The 19,719-nt window shown below is 41.8% G+C and overlaps 2 protein-coding genes and 1 long non-coding RNA gene across 5 annotated transcripts in view; 2 read left to right on the top strand and 1 right to left on the bottom strand.

The window, feature by feature from the left end:
* LOC119148206 lies at positions 1-11,437 on the top strand. Its single transcript, XR_005104330.1, has 3 exons — positions 1-723; positions 3,437-3,514; positions 4,596-11,437. It is a non-coding gene; the product is annotated as an uncharacterized LOC119148206 (long non-coding RNA).
* Positions 11,438-11,712: 275 nt separating this feature from the next.
* MRPL42 (mitochondrial ribosomal protein L42) overlaps positions 11,713-19,719 on the top strand; it is a 10,605-nt gene continuing 2,598 nt past the window's right edge. The window contains exons 1-6 of one of the 3 annotated variants that reach the window (XM_037388048.1): positions 11,713-11,825; positions 13,165-13,269; positions 15,609-15,672; positions 16,607-16,691; positions 17,962-18,125; positions 19,377-19,494. In XM_037388048.1, the coding sequence (XP_037243945.1) occupies positions 13,188-13,269; positions 15,609-15,672; positions 16,607-16,691; positions 17,962-18,125; positions 19,377-19,422 (441 nt within the window). In that variant the 5' untranslated portion in view covers positions 11,713-11,825; positions 13,165-13,187 and the 3' untranslated portion in view covers positions 19,423-19,494. Of the gene's footprint in view, positions 11,826-13,111; positions 13,270-15,608; positions 15,673-16,606; positions 16,692-17,961; positions 18,126-19,360; positions 19,712-19,719 lie in introns of those variants that run through there. The other 2 variants (XR_005104329.1, XM_037388047.1) reach the window with 2 other exon arrangements.
* The window catches only part of LOC119148356 (serine/arginine repetitive matrix protein 1-like), a 24,500-nt gene continuing 17,790 nt past the window's right edge, over positions 13,010-19,719 (bottom strand). The window contains exon 6 of the mRNA XM_037388381.1: positions 13,010-13,246. The gene's annotated coding sequence lies outside the window, so the exon portion shown is untranslated. The remainder of the gene's footprint in view (positions 13,247-19,719) is intronic.

Raw genomic sequence — 19,719 nt, 5'->3', positions numbered from 1 at the left:
GACCACGAATCTTGCTTCAGTCTGAAGATGCAGCAAATCAGCCTAGCAAGTTACTATGTTCTGACAGTTTTCATTGCTTAACAAGTGGCCTGCCACAATCTGGGAAAGTTGCAGTTTTCATGACACCTCTCTTTCTCTCCTCTTAGGGAGAAGCTTTTGAAGTCTACTTGCTCAGGAGATGGCAGTGAACAAAAAGATTGTTTTCTGTTGTCAAATCTACAAAGATTTAGATTGCTCCCCCAAGTCATTCTAGCTCCTGCAAGGACTGCTGCAGATATTCCTGAGTATCCATACAGGTGCTGGAAAAGCCATCCAAACTCACTACTCCAAAAAAACGGCTTTAGACTTTGGTCATTTGTGCACCTTCTGTACCAAAGGATATCTTCCAGTAAAAGCCATAGTAAAAATCATCCTTCTTTTATAGCATTCTCAAATTCCTGAAGGAGGCAACTTAATCCTCTGAATGAAAGCTGGAGCAAGACACATACGTGCCAGCAGAGCTTTGTCTCTCCTCAAGCTAGCCATGCCCCATGGAAGTTCTTGCATCTTCTAGGTGCTTTCCCAACCCAATGACCTTCCAGTGTCCACCCCTGTCCTTCAGGATTTTCCACTCAGCCATTATTGCCACTGTAACTGGGTTCTGGACCGACGCCTGCTTCACTCTGTGTGCATATCCTCCATTTGGCATGTGTCTTGGAAGACATCCTTGGAGAAGCACCACAGGTGATCCAGCCTAGCATGCTTCTGCTTTCCACTTGCCTGGGTAGAACAGTACTTCAGCACTCCTGAATTCCAGAGTTCGGAGTTGTTGCTAAAATGTATTTATGCTTCTCTGCCAGATTATTTATTTTGAGCAGTATGGCACAGGGATTCTTTATTCATACCATTTTTCACAGCCACATATACCATTAAACATATGATAATGCCATTAAACATATGACAATGGCATTAAAACCATCTAAAAAACCCTAAAAGTTTCTAGGAGGGCATGGGAGGGGAGACAGAGAGGAGGAGAAGGGAAGAAAAAGTAGATCTGAAACGCTACTTTCCGCAGTGCTACATGTGTAGTTTGTCAAAACTTGCAGAGTGTTTCAGCAATCCTTTTTTTTTTTTCTTTTTTGGTAAAATAAATGTTTGATGGGGAAAAAAATTCTCCTTTCATCCCAAGTATTGTAATTAATGAAGTTATGCATCCTCATTTAGGCAGCTGCCCTCCCTGACTCAACCTGCTATTTTAATTTTGCTAGGCTGAGCGATTTCAGTGCTATGTGTTTGGAAGTCATTTAGATTGATATTTTTGTTCAAATCAAATTGAAATTTTTCATTAGACTCATTGCCTGGAGCTCTGTCTGATGCTGTGTTAGCACTGGCAATTGCTAACTGTTTGCTCTCTTAATACCCTGAAATAAACCCTGCACCTCAGGCAGAATGTGAGGAAATCTGGGAATATTATATGCTTGTATTTTGTCAGATGTATACTGACCAACAGTTCAAGGATATCAGGCAGGACTCTGGATCGTTGTACTGCCCTTAGATCAGTAAAGGCTTTGTGGGATGCTATTTTGACTCCACAGCTTTGCGTCAGAGTGCCGAGTGCACAAATAGACCTTAACTGCTGTGACAGCCTCAACAGGGGCCTCCACCCTCACCCTCTGATGGTCCTGGGTGCTCAGTCCTTCCTTAGCTACGCCTCAGCTGTGCCTGCCTGACCGTCGGGGGCTCCTGGACCATCCTCAGACCTGGCCCATTACTGCGTCCTGCCTGATGACCCCTTGACTGTGGATAGGCCCTGCTGCAGAAACCACCCTGCCCTGCTCACCTGCCTCAGGCACAGTGGGGTCACCACCTGGCTCACCTTGGGGTGCCCTTGGCTCCCAGCTCACCCACCCTGAGGGAGCAGTGCCACCCTTGCTGCTCCCTAATGCTTGCTTTCTGAGTTCAGAGCACCTGAAATGCAGGTTCATTTTAGAAAAGCAATCTGATTGGCATCTAAGCTCCTGAATTGCCAAACTCCGATTTAGTGTTTAGCTATACACTAAACGAATCTGTGCACAACATTTAGGCCAAACTGACTCTCTAAAGTTGTTAAAAGTGATGAATGATGGGATTTCTAATCAAGGGAGTCAGCCTTGGAAGGATGGGAAGCAGTGAATGGATGGTGAAAAGAACACTGTTAAGTTATGCGGAAAGAAACCTCCAAGTGAGGAAGTTCTGGCCACAAGAGGAGGCAAGTTGAAGAGCTGCAGGTCACAGAAAGCTGGTTGAAAGTAGGACAAAGGTAATTGTGGCAGTGGGAGATTGTGGCCTCTGATTCAAATAGCCCCACTGAAAGAGGGCAAAACCCCACTTGAGGAGCATACATAGTTAGCAAAAAACATCAGTGGTGCTATCTGAGGATGTGCACTAGTTTCCATTAGAACTGAGAAACTTGTAACCAATCCTGTACGTGAATGAAAATGAATATGCAGTACACTATGAAGGTACAAGTACTCTACTGTATATAATGTGTACCCTCAAGTAACCTGGTGTGTACACTGGGCGGAGCAATCCCCTGCGCATCCAGCATTGTAAATAAAAGAGAATGTCTGCTTCTTAATGCTACATTGGTGTTAAAGAGATTTATTCCGTGATATTGTCACGCTACAGTTGCTGCTGCTCGTCTTCTATAAAGCAACATCTATATTTGCATTTTAGAGGAAGTATAGGTACAGTGTTCAGCAAGTCTGGTGTCACCTGTAGTCCCCATTTAAATCAGAGTTCATTCCTACAGCCCAGCTCCACCAAGGCCTACCTCCACAGGGGTTATTTAGGGTGTAGTTTCATGTCAGGGTTATGCCACTTTGTGTTTGCATTGCTGCAAACAGGCTCCTGCCCTCCTCTGCCACACACCACAGCTCCCTCAGTTCACATCATGAGCTCATGGAAGACGAGCTGATCAAAAGTGTTAATAGCTCCTGAGTGAACTATGAGCTGATAGGAACCACTGGCAGTCATGCAGCTGTGTAGGTCTGGCACAAGAAAGGGGACAGGAACCCATACCAGAGGGTGAGGGAAGGGGAATGTCTCTAGTTCACTGTATTAGGGACAGTGTGAAACCACATATCTGAGGTCAAGTTATACCAGACAGCTAAGTCAATCTGACAAAAAGAGGACTTCTTACTTCCCTTTCCCATCTCACTCCTCCTACCCTCCCTCCTCATGCACGGCATTTCCCCTACCATTAATTCCTGAGGCTTGTCAGATTCTGCTGAGCTGATTCAATGCAAAAACTTGGCAGAAAAACAGTCATTTGGTCTGGTCTTCTGCTGGACTGATCTGGCTTGCAGTGGGGTCTAGCAAGCACCAGAGACAGCAAGTAACACAAGTGGGAATGAAATTGCCCCTTCTAGTATCCAGGAGTTATTAACTCAACTTTGGATGCCTCTTATCCTTTCAGAGAAACTGCAAGCAACACTGAGCTCCTGCTCCCTTTCCCTGCACTCTGCCCTGTATTCCTGCTCCCCTCCTTCCATTGGTATGTATCTATTAGAGTACAGGGTGGGGTTTTTGGCCAAGTTACCTTTCTGACCAGCTCAATGAGGCATCAGAGCTAGCACAAGAGAAGCAGTAGGAAACAGAGGGAGATGTGGCAATGTGAGATTACCCCTTCCCACAGCAGTGGCCTGTTCTGCTGGCTGAGCGATCTTGTCCCACCACACAAATGTGAAGGCCAGGATGGAGAGCACAATCCTCCTCCCACAAACCCATGACTACCACGAATCACTGCTGGGATTACAGTGGTTCTGAGAACAAAGTCAGGCAATCACCTTATTCACCAAAGTGCTGTATAATGTCACTGTAAACAGAAAAGGTAAACAAATAGTTGCAATTAAGCAATTAATACTCCCAGAACCATTCGACACAGCTGCTGACCATCTTCCTATGACAGCTTTTGCTGTCATTGAGTTACTCACTGAGTGGGTGCATCCAGGCCAGCTGAGCCTGTGGCTGACTAATCTGACTTCCTCCTCCTACCCCCCCTTTGCAATCTTGTAAAAGTCTTACTGCAATTACAAGTGTATTTCAAACCCCAAGTTCTTTATTTTGCATAAAAGCATTTTTATATTTTTGTCAAGTATTGCAGAAAGTCAGTTCTACAGAAAAAAAATAGATGGATGGATGTACACATACAGAATGAATTCTCACAGTAATATATAGATATTAAAAATGTTTGTCAGTAAATCCCAGAGTATTTTACAAGAGTTTATGATCCTTATGTACAAATGGGGAAACTGAGGCACAGAAGTGCAGTGTTTTTCACTTAGCACTAATTGTAAGAGTCACTGGACAATTTCTGAATTATCTTAACCAGCAGTACTGGGGGAAACTGTACTGAGAGAAGAAAAAAACCCACCAGTTGCATGTTTTACCAACTTAGGACATCAGAATAGAATGCTGTGAGTAGGAGCCTTCACTGTAGCAAATAACTTTAGATTTTTTGGTTTTTTTTCATTAAGTGGATGCTTTAATAGAGGCGTAATATTTTTTACTTCAACTACAGTAATCAACAGGAACACATTCTGTTTAGGCTGCATTTAGTCATCTGTTATTTGCAGTTTCAGCTTGACTCCTTACCGGTAACTGCATGGCCCACTGATGTGATGGTGCGAGATCTGCTAAAGAATGAAGACAGCCTGTTGACACAAGCGTTGGCATTTATTCTGGGTGTTTACAGATTGACTTACAACATAGAAACCTGTCTGGGTATAGCATAACTTGAGAAGATTTGAGAATTAAAACCATAATTAAATTACAATGTCTCATTAGAAATTTATATCCTACATTTATAGAATAACCTCATAAAGATTAAGATACATTATTTCAGGAGTGAAGGCTCATCCATCTCTATTGTTAAGATACCACCTTTACAACAAAACAAACCCATCTGTTTACAAATTCAGTTCCACTTCTAGGTATGACTATATAGTACCTTTTCTACTCCAGATTTAAAGGAAACAAAGGAAACCAAACGCTTATTCCTGGAAGATTCTGAAATACTGGTTTCTATGAAAAAAAAAATATTTATTATATTCAGTTTGTTAATGAGCAGCCTGAATGATTTTACTAAGAAACAATTTCCTAAATATGCCACTGCAGCACAAGAACTAGAATAGCCAAGTCCCAGTTTTCCACTTCCTGCAAGGAGGGAGGGAGGGAGGAAAGGAGAGTGTGTGTGTGTGCAACTGCTTACACAAAAGCCATGCCAATCCACATACCAACTCTGATTTATAAATTTGTTCTTCCAAAACAGAGCCAACCAATGTAGTCCTACCCTCATTACTACATAGAGTTTGCTGCTCAGCTGTAGCTCAACTCCTTCACCGATTAGAATATTTCCTGGAGAAGTTCGTAACTGACTGACTAAGAACAGGTGATGGTTTTTCTTCAGTGACAGAGCAACCTAGAAATAAAGCTTTCCAGGTTTTCAAAGACATGAAGTCCCAGAGGTCTGCAACTCACCATTAGCACCTTCACAGTGACCTCGCAACTAATGGAGAGAGCAGCCTCCTTTCTGATGAGCCAATACAGAATGAGCAGCTCTCCTCTTCACTGTCTACAACCTGCTGAAGCAAGCAAGGCCGTTGGCAGTTATTAATAACCCCATCTCCAGACATGCTAGAGAAGTGTGTAGTCACGCTTCTGAGCTGTCCTGAAGCAATTCCTGTCTCCCTACCAGAAAGTTGTAATCTGTCAGAACATGGTTCCAAGAATAGACTCGCAGAACATTATGTGTCAGGAAGGGGGTAGACCTCGTCTACTCTCTCCTAAAAAAAACCTTTTTATAGAAACTATCTAAAAGTAGCCTGGAAGCTTAACAGGGAATGTGGTTTAGTTTTTACAAAATAAAGCTCTGCAGTACCTTCAATTACAACCTTTTAGAACCAGGGTTTAAGTTATAAGATTTCCCATTACCGTGATGTTTTAAAAGCACATATTTCTAGAATAAAATCGTTACAAAAACACCTACAGGTTACCTCTAATTTAAAACTAATTATGTAATGAGGGCCTAATATATGGAAATCTGAAAAATCTAGCGAAGGCTGTTTTGTGAATCAAGATTCCAGAGTGCTATCAAGTTTCCCAGTGAGTTCACACAATGAACAGAAGATTGCTAACGATTTCTGATGAACCTTGCAAGCGATATTCCATTGCAGTGATGTGAAAGCAGAGGCTAAAGATGTGGTAGCACCAGGCAACAGATACCCAGTAATCCTCACAGTGCCTGCCCTCCTGTCTGGAATTGGAAATTCCCCCCATAGAACCATGTAGCATTTGCTATGTGGAAAAAACCCAAACAGTACAGGCTGCCATGTGGTGCAACATCTATTAAAAACAAAACAAAACAAAATACTTCAAATTCAATAACTTTTGCTGTTCCTTGCAATCTCATTGATGAATTAGCCCCTATAGCCATTAACAACCTAATACCACCAGCCTGTAAAATCCCACCATTATAAGACGTTGGTCACATTCACCAGCAACATCAGAAACTACTTTTTCAAACTTGTGTCTGAGGAGAGCACACATACGTGTGAGTATATCTCTGTATGCAGTCCTCAGAAAATACATATGGTACTGAAGAATAAAAAAATTGTCTTGATAAAAGCAAATAAATCAACATAGGAGACAGTAATGTAGGAACACCACAGAAGGCTTATATTGCAGTGATGGCTAATATGCTCAATCATATCAAGATCTAGTATTTTTTATGGAGAAGGAAATTTTCTAAGAGGCTAGTGAGAGGTTTTTAAAAATTGATTTTTCTAACAGGTTGCTGCTCAATATGGAGAAGATAAGTTAAAAAAAAAGAGGCAACTTACACTGGAGAAAGAAGCAGGTGTGATTTGCTGTGATCTCCAGCTGTGAAGGGACTTAATTTCAAGGTTTGCACCTGACAGCAAAGGATTTTTGTCACCTGCATGGATGAACAATATCCTTGATGAACAATATCCTTCTGAGAAAGTATCTAAGAATCAGAGGTGTCAACCACAGTCGTCATCATCACTGTTTAGGCAAGCTTTTAAAGAAGCTATGACAAATTTATAAGTACCTTCAAGATAAGTCAGAGAAGCCTTAATTTTACTTAATATCTAGGAAACCAGAACAAGGCCTACTGTGCTTGTCTCACAAGTTCACAAGTTCACAAGTTCACACACACACACACACAGAGCACACATGACAGCATTCTGCACTAAGGGACCACAGCAAGGTGCATTTGTATACAGGTGTGTCACACTGCAGCCGTCTAGGAGAAAGGCAAGAATCCTGGGCAGTATTCCCCTGTTGCTGTGGGAGACGGTATAGCTGGAGACGGAAAGGCGCTACATCCTGTTCCTCCCTTTGCTGTTTGCATGGGAAATTTACACTAGAGATTAGCTGGACACGGCACAGGGCCAGCCAAGGGTTGTGGTTGTTTGCTTGAACACAGAACTATGAGCTTGTTATCACACGTGCAGCTGCAAAAGATCCTGAAAACCAGAAACCATGAACATGCTTGGCAAGCAGTATTATTGGCATCCACAAAGCCACGAATCCAAAGCTGACTGGCTCTAGTAGCCGGTGTGTTAGTATATAAGGCGTTCACTTGAGCAATAGAGGGATTCTGATTGAGCACAGATTGGAGTCCGTGTAATCATTCAACACAAATGGTGCCTGAACATGGACCTGAAGACATCTGGAACTGAAACTCAGTGCTGGTGGTGGATCCGCAGCTGAAACGGAGGAGACATATGTACGCATGCACTCTCGAGAGGCATCACCCTTTGCCGAATGATTGAGGTGAGCAGCTGCAGCAATTATAAGATGGGGCAGTCAGTTACGAAGGAGCAAAACCTCCATCAAGAGATTTTACAGAGAATTTTGAAAGAACAGTGCTTTGCAGTATTGGCCTTAAAGTTGGTTACATTGCTGGTTTGGATAAGAGACTATTGCCCATGGTTCCCTTCCTCAGGTTCTTATGATAGCTCTTTGTGGGCAAAGGTGGGGAGGAATTGCAAATGAAAAAGACTTGCAGCTCTAAGTCCCTGAGGAAATCATTATTACCTGGAAAACAGTGTATACAGCTTTAAATGCTCTAAGACCCGCAGAAGATATCTTACAAGCATCTGCTGCCCCTCCTCTGTTCTCTCCAGGAACAGGCAGAGCCGCAGTCTTTTGAAATATTACCTCCTGTGTACAATGAAATTCCTAACACGACACAGGATGTGCGGGAGGTAGATCTGCCAGAACCTTACGATCCTTTTGATCCCAGGGAAACAGACCCCAAGGATGAACCTGATTTATACCCACCACCAACTCCAGTAAAGGTTATGGTAGCCACTGCCTCTATGGCAGATGCAATTTTGCAGACACAGCGAAAGAAGTCAATATCATGCATGTCACTTATTACTGACATGCCCCCCCTTTTGCTCCCACACCGCCTCTGACACATACGGGGCCACTGCATGTAGTTGGACAGTCAAACGGATTGTTAGATAAATGTAGGATTGAAGCGCTCTGCAAAGGAGATGTTTCTATACTCCAAACGATACCTGTAATATATAAACCTAACCAAGCCCCAGAGTATGCTCACTTACCAGATGGGGTTATTAAGGAAGTTCGGAAATCAATATGAAAATATGGTCTCCGGACTTAATTTGCTATAAACCTTATACAAGCTATAGGAGAATCTTATGTCATGACCCCTCCTGATTGGCGATCAATTCTTGGAATGGTTCTATCATCTACACAATATACTGTCTGGACATCAGAATATAAGGAACTTGTGACTGCACAGGTTATGGATAATATTGCTGCTGGACTAGGTATTGGAGAGAACGAGTTGCTAGGCCAAGGCAACTAGGCCACGGGGGGGGAGCACAGACTGCACCGCCAAGAGCAGTATTTACACAAGCCGTGGAATTAACTGTCAAGGCCTTGCGAAAGGTGCCAGCTTCTGTCTGGTGAGAAGCGTCTCTTACATCAATTTTACAGGGATCTCAGGAACCTTATGTTCAATTCCTAGATCAGTTACAAACTGCTATTATGAGACAAATTGAATAAGAGGAAGCCGCTGAGATTTTGCTATTTCAGCTTACAATTGAAAATGCAAAAGCAGACTGTAAGAGAGCAATTGATCCTATACGTAATTCAGCAAAAACTATTGCTCATCTCGTAAAGGCTTGTCAGAATGTCAGGTCAGAACAACATAAAGCAGAAATGCTCACCACTGTTGTAGCTCAGCGGATGGTAGTGGCACGGGCTGCACTTAAATGCTTTCAATGCCGTCAAGAGGGACATATGAAGCAGAATTGTCCCCAGAAGAGAAAACAGACAGAATATGAAAAAACCTCCTACACAGCTGTGCCCAAAGTGTGGAAAAGGGTATCACTGGGGAAATCAATGCTGCTCAAAATTTGATAAACAAGGAAATCCAACCCAGGGAAACAGGAAGCGGCCCACAAGACCTGGCGCCCCGAAAATGCACAACAGGGTCCCTCAGTGACAGTGGGCGTACCTGACCTGGGACCAAAACATGGTGAACCCCAGCATAAAACCATTCAGTCCCTCCAACACAACACAGCTTGTAGCGCCGGGCTGGACCTGGCCACAGCGACAACACTTACATTATCAGTTGGATCAGTGAACCTTATACCTACTGGGGTATATGGCCCCCTACCTCACAAGGTAAGTGGTCTATTAATTGGACATTCTTCAACCACCAAGTCCGGACTTTTCATATTACCTGGAGTTATCAATTCCAGCTTTAATGGAGAGATTAAAATAATGCTCTGGACTGCAAATCCTCCCTGTACTATCCCGAAAGTATATTGTGCAGTTGATTTTATTACCATATCACGCTGTCGCGGCAGACAATAAACAAAGGCAAGAAGGAGCATTCAGCAGTACAGGAGCACTGAATATTTTTTGTTGTCACAAACTGCTTCTGGTCATAAATTTGGCAAGAGTCACTTTGAAGTAATTCTGTTTATCCCCACTATACTTGTGGACAAGGTATTCCTGAAGCTCACTCCTTACATGCAGTTTCACTTCCTTCTTTTAATTCCCAGACTGCAATTGTTTCAGACAGTTTATAACCTTTATTTATTTTTGTCAACACTGTCCGGGAGCTTATAATCCTCAATATGTTTTCTTTGTCTATCAGTATAACCACCATCTTGCTTGTATTCAGCTTCAAAAGGCTGTTCTTCAGCCGAGGGCTGTCCTCATGCTAGTACAAGGATTTCCTTGTGGGAATAATGAGCTGGAACACCGCAGAAGACACATAGAACTGTGTTGCTTCCGGTTGGTGCTTGAGCTCAGATCAGACCCCTCTGTAGCTGCACACAGGAACTTAATGGGAACGATGGAGAGAGGTGATCTCCACAAACCTGGAGGAGTGTTGTAGTGGAGATATGGCGTCCCACCTTGCATTTCTCCAAGCAGTATGTAAAACATTTTGGCCCATCTCCATCTCTTTTCTCTGTGGCTTGCTTAATCTAATATTGCAATAAGACCCAGAATGGATGTCTTCCCTCTTTCATGAAAAACATTCAAAAAGAAACCTTTGTCACTGCTGATGGGAACAATCAGCTCTTGACTAGTGATTTCTGGTTACACTTCCGCTACACTTCCAGAAGTTATCAGTGTCACTACAACCCTGCAGCTACAGAACAAAGTTGGACGCTGTTGAAATTGTGAAATTTCCACCCACAACTGCATGAAATTGCTGTAATACAGCCAATGACCAGAAAAGATGCAATGATTTGAAGTTACCTGGAAGAGGTCACAGCTTTTTCAAGAGGTCTCTTGTCCACGACTCTCCAGAGGAGTAATTCTGTGAAAGGAACTGAAACACAGCTGACTGATCTGATTTAGAGATGCTTCATGGGCATGTGAGAGTTCATGGTGCTGGAGCCATTTCAGGTACTACAGCAAGTCAGATAATTGAATTTTGTTTATACTTCTTGTCTTTTATCAGTGTTGTGTAAACACAACATTATTTTTTAAACTTTGTGACTCAGTCTTTGAAAGAAGCAAAGCAAGTAGCCCCAGAGCAGCAGCGTGCCTGAGGCGTTCAGGTGAGCTTTCTGCATGCCTTAAAGATCTCAAATGTGCTATTTCACGTACATAAAAGCCGGGCCTTCCCAGTGGAAAGGTATTACAGGCACTGTGAAACGTTGGCAGGCTGAAGAGAGGGAGCTGCTGCAGCCGTTGTGTAACTTAACCTGGGAAGCAAGCAGGCAGTGCTCACAGGCTTGTGAAATTACCGATGTCAGAGATGCCCCTTCAAATTACAGGATTAGAGGGGGTTATTTTTCAGCTAGTATAACAGGACGACATACGTTGTATTTCGGGGCGCGCTGCCCCCCGAAACCCCCTCAGCACAGGGACCGCCAGCCAGCACCGATGGCGGGCTGGAGCGGCCGCCGTCCGCCCGCTCCCCCGGGCCCGGCCCGGCCCGGCCCGGCCCACCACCATCAGGGGCCGGGCCCGGCGCGGCGGGGCCGCCCCCCACCAGCCAAGGAGCGTCTCGCTGGCCGCGGCAGCCGCATTTCGGAGCCCCTCAGGGTTCGATGCCGGTGTCGGGACGGCCCTGGGCGGGGAGGGGGGCGGGGAGGGGGGCGGGGAGGGAGGCGACGACCGCGCCCGGGCCCCGCCAGAGGAGGCCCGCACTGCGTGTCCCGGCGTGCCGCGGGGCCAGCCGCCGCCGGAACCGGAAAGGAACCGGAAGGGCACTAGGTGCCGCTTCCGGCACTGTGGCCGTCGGTGGGCGGCCGTGAGGGGACGCGGCGGCGCCCGCACAGGTAACAGCAGCGCCGTGGCGGCCGGAGGGGGGCGGCCTGGCTCCCTCCCTCCCTCCCTCCCTCCCTCCGGGTTGCAGCGCTCGTGTCCGCGGGCCGGGCCGGGCCGCCGAGGGCCGGGCCGCTTCGCCGGAGGGTCGCTCCGTGCAGCACTGCCCCGGCCCCCCTTGTTTCTGTTCTTAATGACAATGTGTGCCCGGCTGATGCAGGGGAACTGCAGGCTAGGCCTCCGAAACGGGCCGGAGGAAGAGAGTTTATATACTTTCGGAAGGATTAAATCGCTGTCTTTCGCACTCGGGTTTTGCTTGTTTGTTGTTTTTTTCTTTTAATAGCCTGCAGATCCATGTGCGGTCTGCGGGATGGGAATGCCCCGATTTAAACTGTAGTGGTCCTTGAGGCGAGGCCGAGAACGGGCCGGTGCTTGAACCCTGTCTTTTGACAAGGTGGTCCGGATCCGCCATATTCCACACACCTTTTTTATTAATGAGCTCTCAGAGGCATGTTATGAGCAGCTCTGTAGATGGTGTGTTAGTGTTTGCTAACTTCAGCAGCACTTGTCACAGGTAAAGAAAATGATGACTAATGATTTTTCAAAATTTGAAAAAACACATTTCTGGTGATGTTCTTAAGTGCTAAATATGAAGTAGTTTTAAAGAGGTATTGTTGCTTTTTTCTTTTTTTTTATGAGTATGTCTTTAAACTGCCTCCAATTAAGTTTTTTTTAAAGATTCTCTTTGAAGCAATTTTTTTTTTTTTCTGTAGGCAGTGAAAACTTAAGATGTTTATATGTGTTGTTCTGCCTCTGTGCAATTTGGGGTAATATTTAAGGTGTTCTAAATGGTGTTTCATAGCTTTTAGGTGTATTGCTTTTGAGATGGATGAAACCAACTGCTCTGTTTAACTACAGCAGGTGTTATTTCTAAGTACTTTTATTTTTATACTGGGTAATGATACTGACATTGTGAACAAAAAAAGCATATTTCAGGTATAACTCTGTGACTTGCACAGAAGGAAGGATGCAAAACTTAAGTAGGTGAGTACCAGTAGAAAAACTGAGAAGATCCAAGCTTGGAAACTTGAAAAAAGTTAAAAGATGTACCTTTAAGTAAATAAAGTCTTGTACTGCATTTGGCTATTAAGGAGGCAGGTACCAGGCTCTTAATAAGGACTTCTAAACAACCGACAAATAATGATTAATATACTGCACACATTTTATTTATCCTTAAGATATTCAAGAAATTAAATTATTGGTCTTTTGTACCCTTTTGTTATGAAACTGGTTTCTTTCAGAGGTTGTTCTGGAGAAAAAAAGGATGTGGTGTCTGAATTCTGTCTTGTCCAGGACTGATTTCTTCTGCTGTCAGCATGGCAATGTCAGTTAGAGCTGTGTGGTCCAGCTTGTTCTGGATGCGTTCAGTAGCAACCTGTAAGCAGACCCCACTGCAGAGTAAGTAGTGATGCAACCAGAAGCCCTATACTAAAACTTGTTCTTTGAGAGTTTATTACTGTACTTTTTAAGGTAATGGAAGCATGTAAGTGAATTTTTATTTGAACGGAATCAAGTCTGCTATTCCATATTCTCTGCTAATAATAAGAGAATATTTTGGTTTGTTTTTGTTTTCTTTTAAAGCATCCATGGTCCACATATGGTGCTTCTTTAACTTATTAACTAGCTTGTAAATACCACCCTCTTGTCACTGTTTGAATTTGAAGATTTAAATTTATTTTTCAGACTTAGTGGTGAGAAAAGACTACAGTAAAATTTCATTATTTAACATATAGAACAAGTGAAAACAGGCAATATTATTTCTTAAGATTTTTGTCCATGTTTTAGATGTCAATAGAAAGATGTAGGGGAGATAGTAAAGGTAGTAAAGAGTTTGGAAAATATAATGGACATGTTACATTTTAGAGGTTAGTGAGCAAAAGGGGAAAGAAATATTAGGAAGAAATATGAACTATTTGCAGGAATATTTTACCAGAACTCAATTTTTTAATAAATAAGAATGGCTTAATTGGAAGAACTGAAGCGCTAACAAAAATTCTAAATTTAAGAATTTTATATTTTAAATAGATATAGCTAATACATTTAAATATATAAATTTAAGAATTTTGCATCTAAAATATTTATTAGAGGAAGATAGCCACAGAAAAGTTTCTACTTGGTTCTGTCAGCTTTCCCAATTTTGACACACTGAATGCTCTCCCCCTCTGTTATGAACAGCCAAGAAAAATCCTGTTTGTATTAAAACTATGGTCAACATAAAACAACATGTTAGAAAAAAGTTGAAACCTTTTTATGACTTGAAAACAGAACACTCGGAACATGCTAAGACTTAGTTCTTGTGGTCATAATTTGGTCTTTAAAGCATAGTGGTAGAAGAAGCTTCACTGGACTCGGAAACTTACATATGGATTTGTGTCAGGTTCTAGCAGTAAAGGAAGGGGTTTGCCAGTACAAGTCAACTACAGGCAGCTCCTAGGCCCACCTTAGGCGTGCACACCTATATGGTTGTGGAAGGCAAGATGCCCACGGTATGGTTCCTATGTAAGGGACTGTTACTGTTTAACACCTTACATCAGGTTTACAGTTGGACTTGATGATCTTAAATGTCTTTTCCAACCTAAATGATTCTATGATTCTATAAAAAAAATCGGAATAGATCATGGGAAAGCTCAGTTGGAAGGCACTCTGGGTGGTGTGTGGTCCAACCTCCTGTTCAAAGCAGGCTCAGCTCTGCAGTCATACCAGCTTGCTCAGGGCTTTGTCCAGCTGGGTCTTTTAAGTCTCCAAGGACAGAGGCAGCGCAGACCTGTCAGGGCCCCGGTCCTGTTGGTTGACTGTCCTCATGAGGAAAACATTTCTCTACATATCCAGTCAACCTCTCGTTCCAGCTTACGGGTTTTGTTTCATGTCCTCCTGCCATGCAGCACTGTGAACAGACTGGTTCCCTCACCTCAGTAACCTCATACATAGTCACTGGGGGCTGCTGTTGGGTATCCCCAAAACTTTCTCTGCTCCAGGCGGAGCCAGCTCCAGTCCCTCAGCCTTTCCCCACAGGGCAGGTGCTGCAGCCCCTGACCGTCTTGGCAGGCCTTTGCTGAACTCATTCGAGTTTGTCGAGGCCCCAAAAAGGCTGTAGTATCTAGATGTGGTCTAACAGGTGCTGAGTAGAGGGAGCTAATCCCTTCCTTCATTCTGCTTAGTACAGTCCTGGATGCTGTTGGCCTTCGTTACTACTTGTAATTCTTGTGATTGCTTTCCTTGGAGCAACAGGAACCTGGGGAAAGGGGTGAAGTTGTCTGGTATGATAGCAGTCAAGACATTATAGTTCTGTATTTTGTATACCATATATAGCAGTGGCCAGTGAAGTACAAATTTGATTTTTATAGTAAATATTGCTATGAATGAAGTTATGATCTTCCTGGTAAGTCAGAACGTAATGTTCTTTGCATATATAAAGAACGTACTGTAGTGGTGGAATCTATAGGTATTTTGTTCGTACTGTGATTTTTCTTAGGAAAACAATGAAATTGAAAAGGTAAATGCAGGCTGTAGCCTCTTAGATACTTTATTTTTTTATTGCTCTAGAAATCTGTGTAGTAAAGTGAACTTCTATTTAGACAGTATTTGGGTTTTGTTAATCTAGAACTGAGGATTCCCCAGTTGAGACTTGGAAGAGAATGAAAATATAAACATTCTTAAATTTGGCACAGCTCTGCTTGTTTTTACATTAGTGTTCTAGTTACTTGCTTTTTTTTACTTGCTTTTTTTTTGTTTTGCAGATGGAGCTATGTATCGTGCTTGCCATAAATCTACATATTCAGTTCTCCCTGAAGACTACAATTGGTACTTCAATGTGTGCCCTTTCCATGTGACGTTTATTCCAGGGCTGCTTTCTGTGTTGTGAAGTTGTCATATAGTGATATCAAATACATCTTCTACCAGTTGTGAATATAAGCAATTTTTAACTAAAGTACTGTTTCCGATCATAATGATTGTGAAGTTAATATTTAAAAAAAAAATTGAGTAGCGAAAAATCATGCAGGACTCATACTAAACATTGTGATGATCCCAGTACCCCTTCAGTTTTGTTTGTGGAAGAGCAAAATTAGCTAAGGAAGTAATCTTTATTGATGTTTGTTGTTAAGACAAAGTCCAGGTATTTTTGTGCTACCACATGGGAAACTTTCGTAGAAACCAGAAAAGATGATACAAATATAGTGAGAAACACAGCGCCCATGCCATTCAAGGCTTTAGGAAGCTAATGTGTTACAGGAAGGGGAAGGAAGGCGAGAAAGTCATGTTCCCTCAAGGAACCTCTAAGTAGGACTTTTTCTTCAACATGCTTATTATCTTTTACCAAATACAAAAGTTGGAACCCCAAACAGAGCTTTGTTTCCTATTCTTTCTTCTGTAGGTGCCATACTTCTTACAAAGGCATGTTCTCCTAGAGATCATTATCTCCATCTGTTGCTACAGTTTTATATGCAATTATTCAAAGTGTTAAAGATTTTTTTTCCCAACCCATATTTCCAGCTATCTTTAATACTTTATTTTAGCCCTTGTTTTGCTCTCCATCCAAAAAAGAAACATGAAGATTGCTGGGAAAAAAAAAAAAAAGAGCAAGTTCAGATCAAGTATTTGTGACCCTTATTTATAGAAGATTCTTAAGAATTTGTAATTGCAGGGTCAAATATAGTTTTCTATGGGACTTCGGCTGTTCAGGTTTTCTGAAAATTGTAGGGGGTATATCTAAGAGTGTAAGTTTTTATTTTTATAGCAAAGTGGAACTTGCGGTGACATCAGATTTGAAGACAATTGTCTGCTACCACCCTTCGCTTGAGATTCCATACGAGCATACAAAAGTATGTCCAAATTTACACATTTATATTTCTTTCTCTTGTAAAGGCATAAGTAGTTCATAATTTTGAGTCTTTAGGGCATCTTTTTTAAAATTTTAAATGCTGAGGTACTTTTTAGTACATGATCAGTGTATCTGTGGAGTGAATGATGAATGTAGTTGCTGCCATGAGGAGGACCTTATTCTCAGTTGAACTGAGGGAAAATTGGAGAGTAAGAAATGCTCAGATATCACAGCATATCGTAACTGAAATAGAATTAAATGAGGCACTTGGATATTACAGAGAAAACTAGTGTCTGTTTGAGCACTCCTCAGGATGTTTGGGATGCATGTTATAGTTCAAACATCCTACTGCATACAGATGCTGCAGACTGGGCAAGAGGATATAAAGTGCTGCTGCTGTTTTCAGCTCGAGCTTTAAATTTCGTTCAGTGCTCTGGGTTCATAAATGCCACAAAAAACTTTAAATATTTTATTTTTATCTATTAGTACTTCCAATGTGTTCTTTACACTGATGAAAGTAAGTCTAGATAAACTTTTCTAGTGTACACTTTTTGTTTTGATTTCCAGTTCTCATGTACTAGTGTGCTAGTAAAATACTGCAAATGGTAACTGTGTTGCTGATGTACCCAATGTGAAAATTCTCCATTGAAAACTTAAAAAGTTTTAGCACTGTTTGCCTGCAAGTTACGTACCAGTATTTTTAAATTTCAGTTGCATGTCTGTTGGGAAAAACAGGTGTAAAAGACTAAAACAAGGAAAAACATTTGTAATGGTGCTAGTAGTTAGGTTTCAGGTTAAGAACAAACATCCTGGTCTTAGCAGATGCACAAACGATTAGGAAGTGACATTCTTCTCTAAGGTGCACATAATCTAAAAGCCTTTTTAGTGATGATTGTCACTATGAATAAATTTCTACATAGGAATAATGTAGGTACTTTTGTATTAGTAGAACTGAGGCTTATGATTCAGCTGGTGAATTGTAAGGATGAGATCAGCAATAATGATGACAGCAGTGCTGATTTTAGGGTTAGGATAATCAGCTGTAGCACCTGGGGTAATTAGAGGTTTCTAGACATCTGCTGCACAGTGGTGTGGTTTTGTTTTGGGCAGGCGGGGGCGGTGGTAAACAGCCTTTACGATTACAAGCATTCTTCTGTATTCCATTGGTTTCAGCTGTTAAAGGTAAATTGTAATGCTATCTATGTAGCTTGGCTTTTTGTTTTTCTCAAAAAAAGGAGAAAAAGGAAATATATGCACTACTGTTTTTATAGCCCGTACCACGGCCAGATCCAGTGAATAATAAAGAAGAAACCCTTGATCAAGTTTTGAAATCCAGATTGAATGAAAAAGATCTAAAGAACAATAGCGGTCCTACAATTGAAGAGCTCAGCAAAATGTTTTACACAACAAAACATCGCTGGTATCCTGTGGGACAGTAAGTATTTTCTTTTCAATGTTTGTTCCTTTTAGAGGTCAAGGGAAATACAGGAATAATTTAATGACCAGCTTCAACCTAGGATAAGTCATGTGAGAGAAGATACTGTCAGCACATGGGCTACTACATAAAATCTTAAATGCAGTGTTATGTAAATGGAAGACTATTTCATAAGGTTTTTTAACACTGTCCCTTTGCTAGCCTTTGCCACTTTTTTTTTTTTGATAAAATCTATCACAGAGTAGAATTTTTTTCATACAATCTAGTTAGCTACTGGTTCAGGTCGTTTATTAAAGTTGCCTAAGAGAATCTATTATGTAAAATACCCTCAACGGACATACCCAAATACAGCTTGGAAACATGCATTGTTTATTCTTTATCAACTTCTCAGGAAAAAAGACTTACTGGGGTGATTCTCAGATGAAAAAACAGTAGAGGTTTTTCATGTGAAGTGGTGAAAAGTGCACTTTAGCGTGCCTTGTATTCAGAAAGCTAGGAGGAGGAGAGGGGCAAATATGCATCACTGAGCTTAAAGAGGAGCTATATACATTCAGATATACTAATGGAAACATGGCATTCTGGTTTGTGTTGCTCCTTTCTAGTCTATGGTAGCTGCTTATTTTATAGCTATGGAGACTTGATACAGGCAGAATTTTTTTAGTCCACAGAAAATTTTTTAATTACTGTGTTTTGAGTGTAGATAAAAGGAATGAAATCATAGGACTTTCTATGGCCAAAGGGTAGCTGCAACTTAAATGAGCATCCAAGAGGATCTTCCTTGTTTTAGGGTGGGTAATTAAGAGGGAAGTAGGGATAGCTTGTTGTTGTGAATAATTTGGTTTTTAGTTTGTCTGCAAAATATTATGCTATTTAACATACAGTTTGGCACAACTCCTTTAGATATCAAGTGTCTTTGTTCTGTAGCAATCACTTTAGCCAAAGGAAAAGCTGACCATGTAATAAAATTAACTTCACACAAAGGATTAAGAATAAACAGCAGCCTTTGTACCTATTCAGGCTGTAGAACTGATTGTATTATTGCGTGCTTGTAGCAGATGTAGCAATAGAAATGAGTAGCATTATGTAACTCCATGAACAGAGAGGACAATCTAATGAGTGGTCATGGGTTGTGCTCATGTATCTTGTGTTTCTCTTACTTGTGTAAGCTCAGGTTACTTGCTGGGTGCAAAAATATCAGAAAATCAAAGACTGTCCAAAGCTTGCATTCTCTGCAGCCTTTTTTTCTTCTAGATACCACAGAAGACGCAAGAATCCTAATCCTCCTAAAGATCGATAATTAAGATAACTTCTTGTTCGTCAGCGCTTTGCTGTTGATCTTTATTGGAAATAAAAATTACAGTAAGTGAGATGTTTGGCAATTCTGTGTGAGTGCTATAACAAAAACATTTTTAATTAAATTTGACTGTTATTTTCTACTTCATCATCTAGCTGACAGAAAAACATCAAAACTGCACTAGTAAGGATTCAGTGAAGGCTGTTGTACAGTCAGCAAATGTGCTAGTCATAGAATTGGGTGTAACAGGTGACAGAATGCTCTGATTAAACTCAGTCAGAGGCTTATTGAAGTGGATGC

This window comes from Falco rusticolus, chromosome 5, assembly GCF_015220075.1.
Source record: "Falco rusticolus isolate bFalRus1 chromosome 5, bFalRus1.pri, whole genome shotgun sequence".
NCBI classification, from domain to species: Eukaryota; Metazoa; Chordata; class Aves; order Falconiformes; family Falconidae; genus Falco; species Falco rusticolus.
Note: the sequence above shows the minus strand (reverse complement) of the source record. Positions and strands in the feature narration are given on the sequence as shown.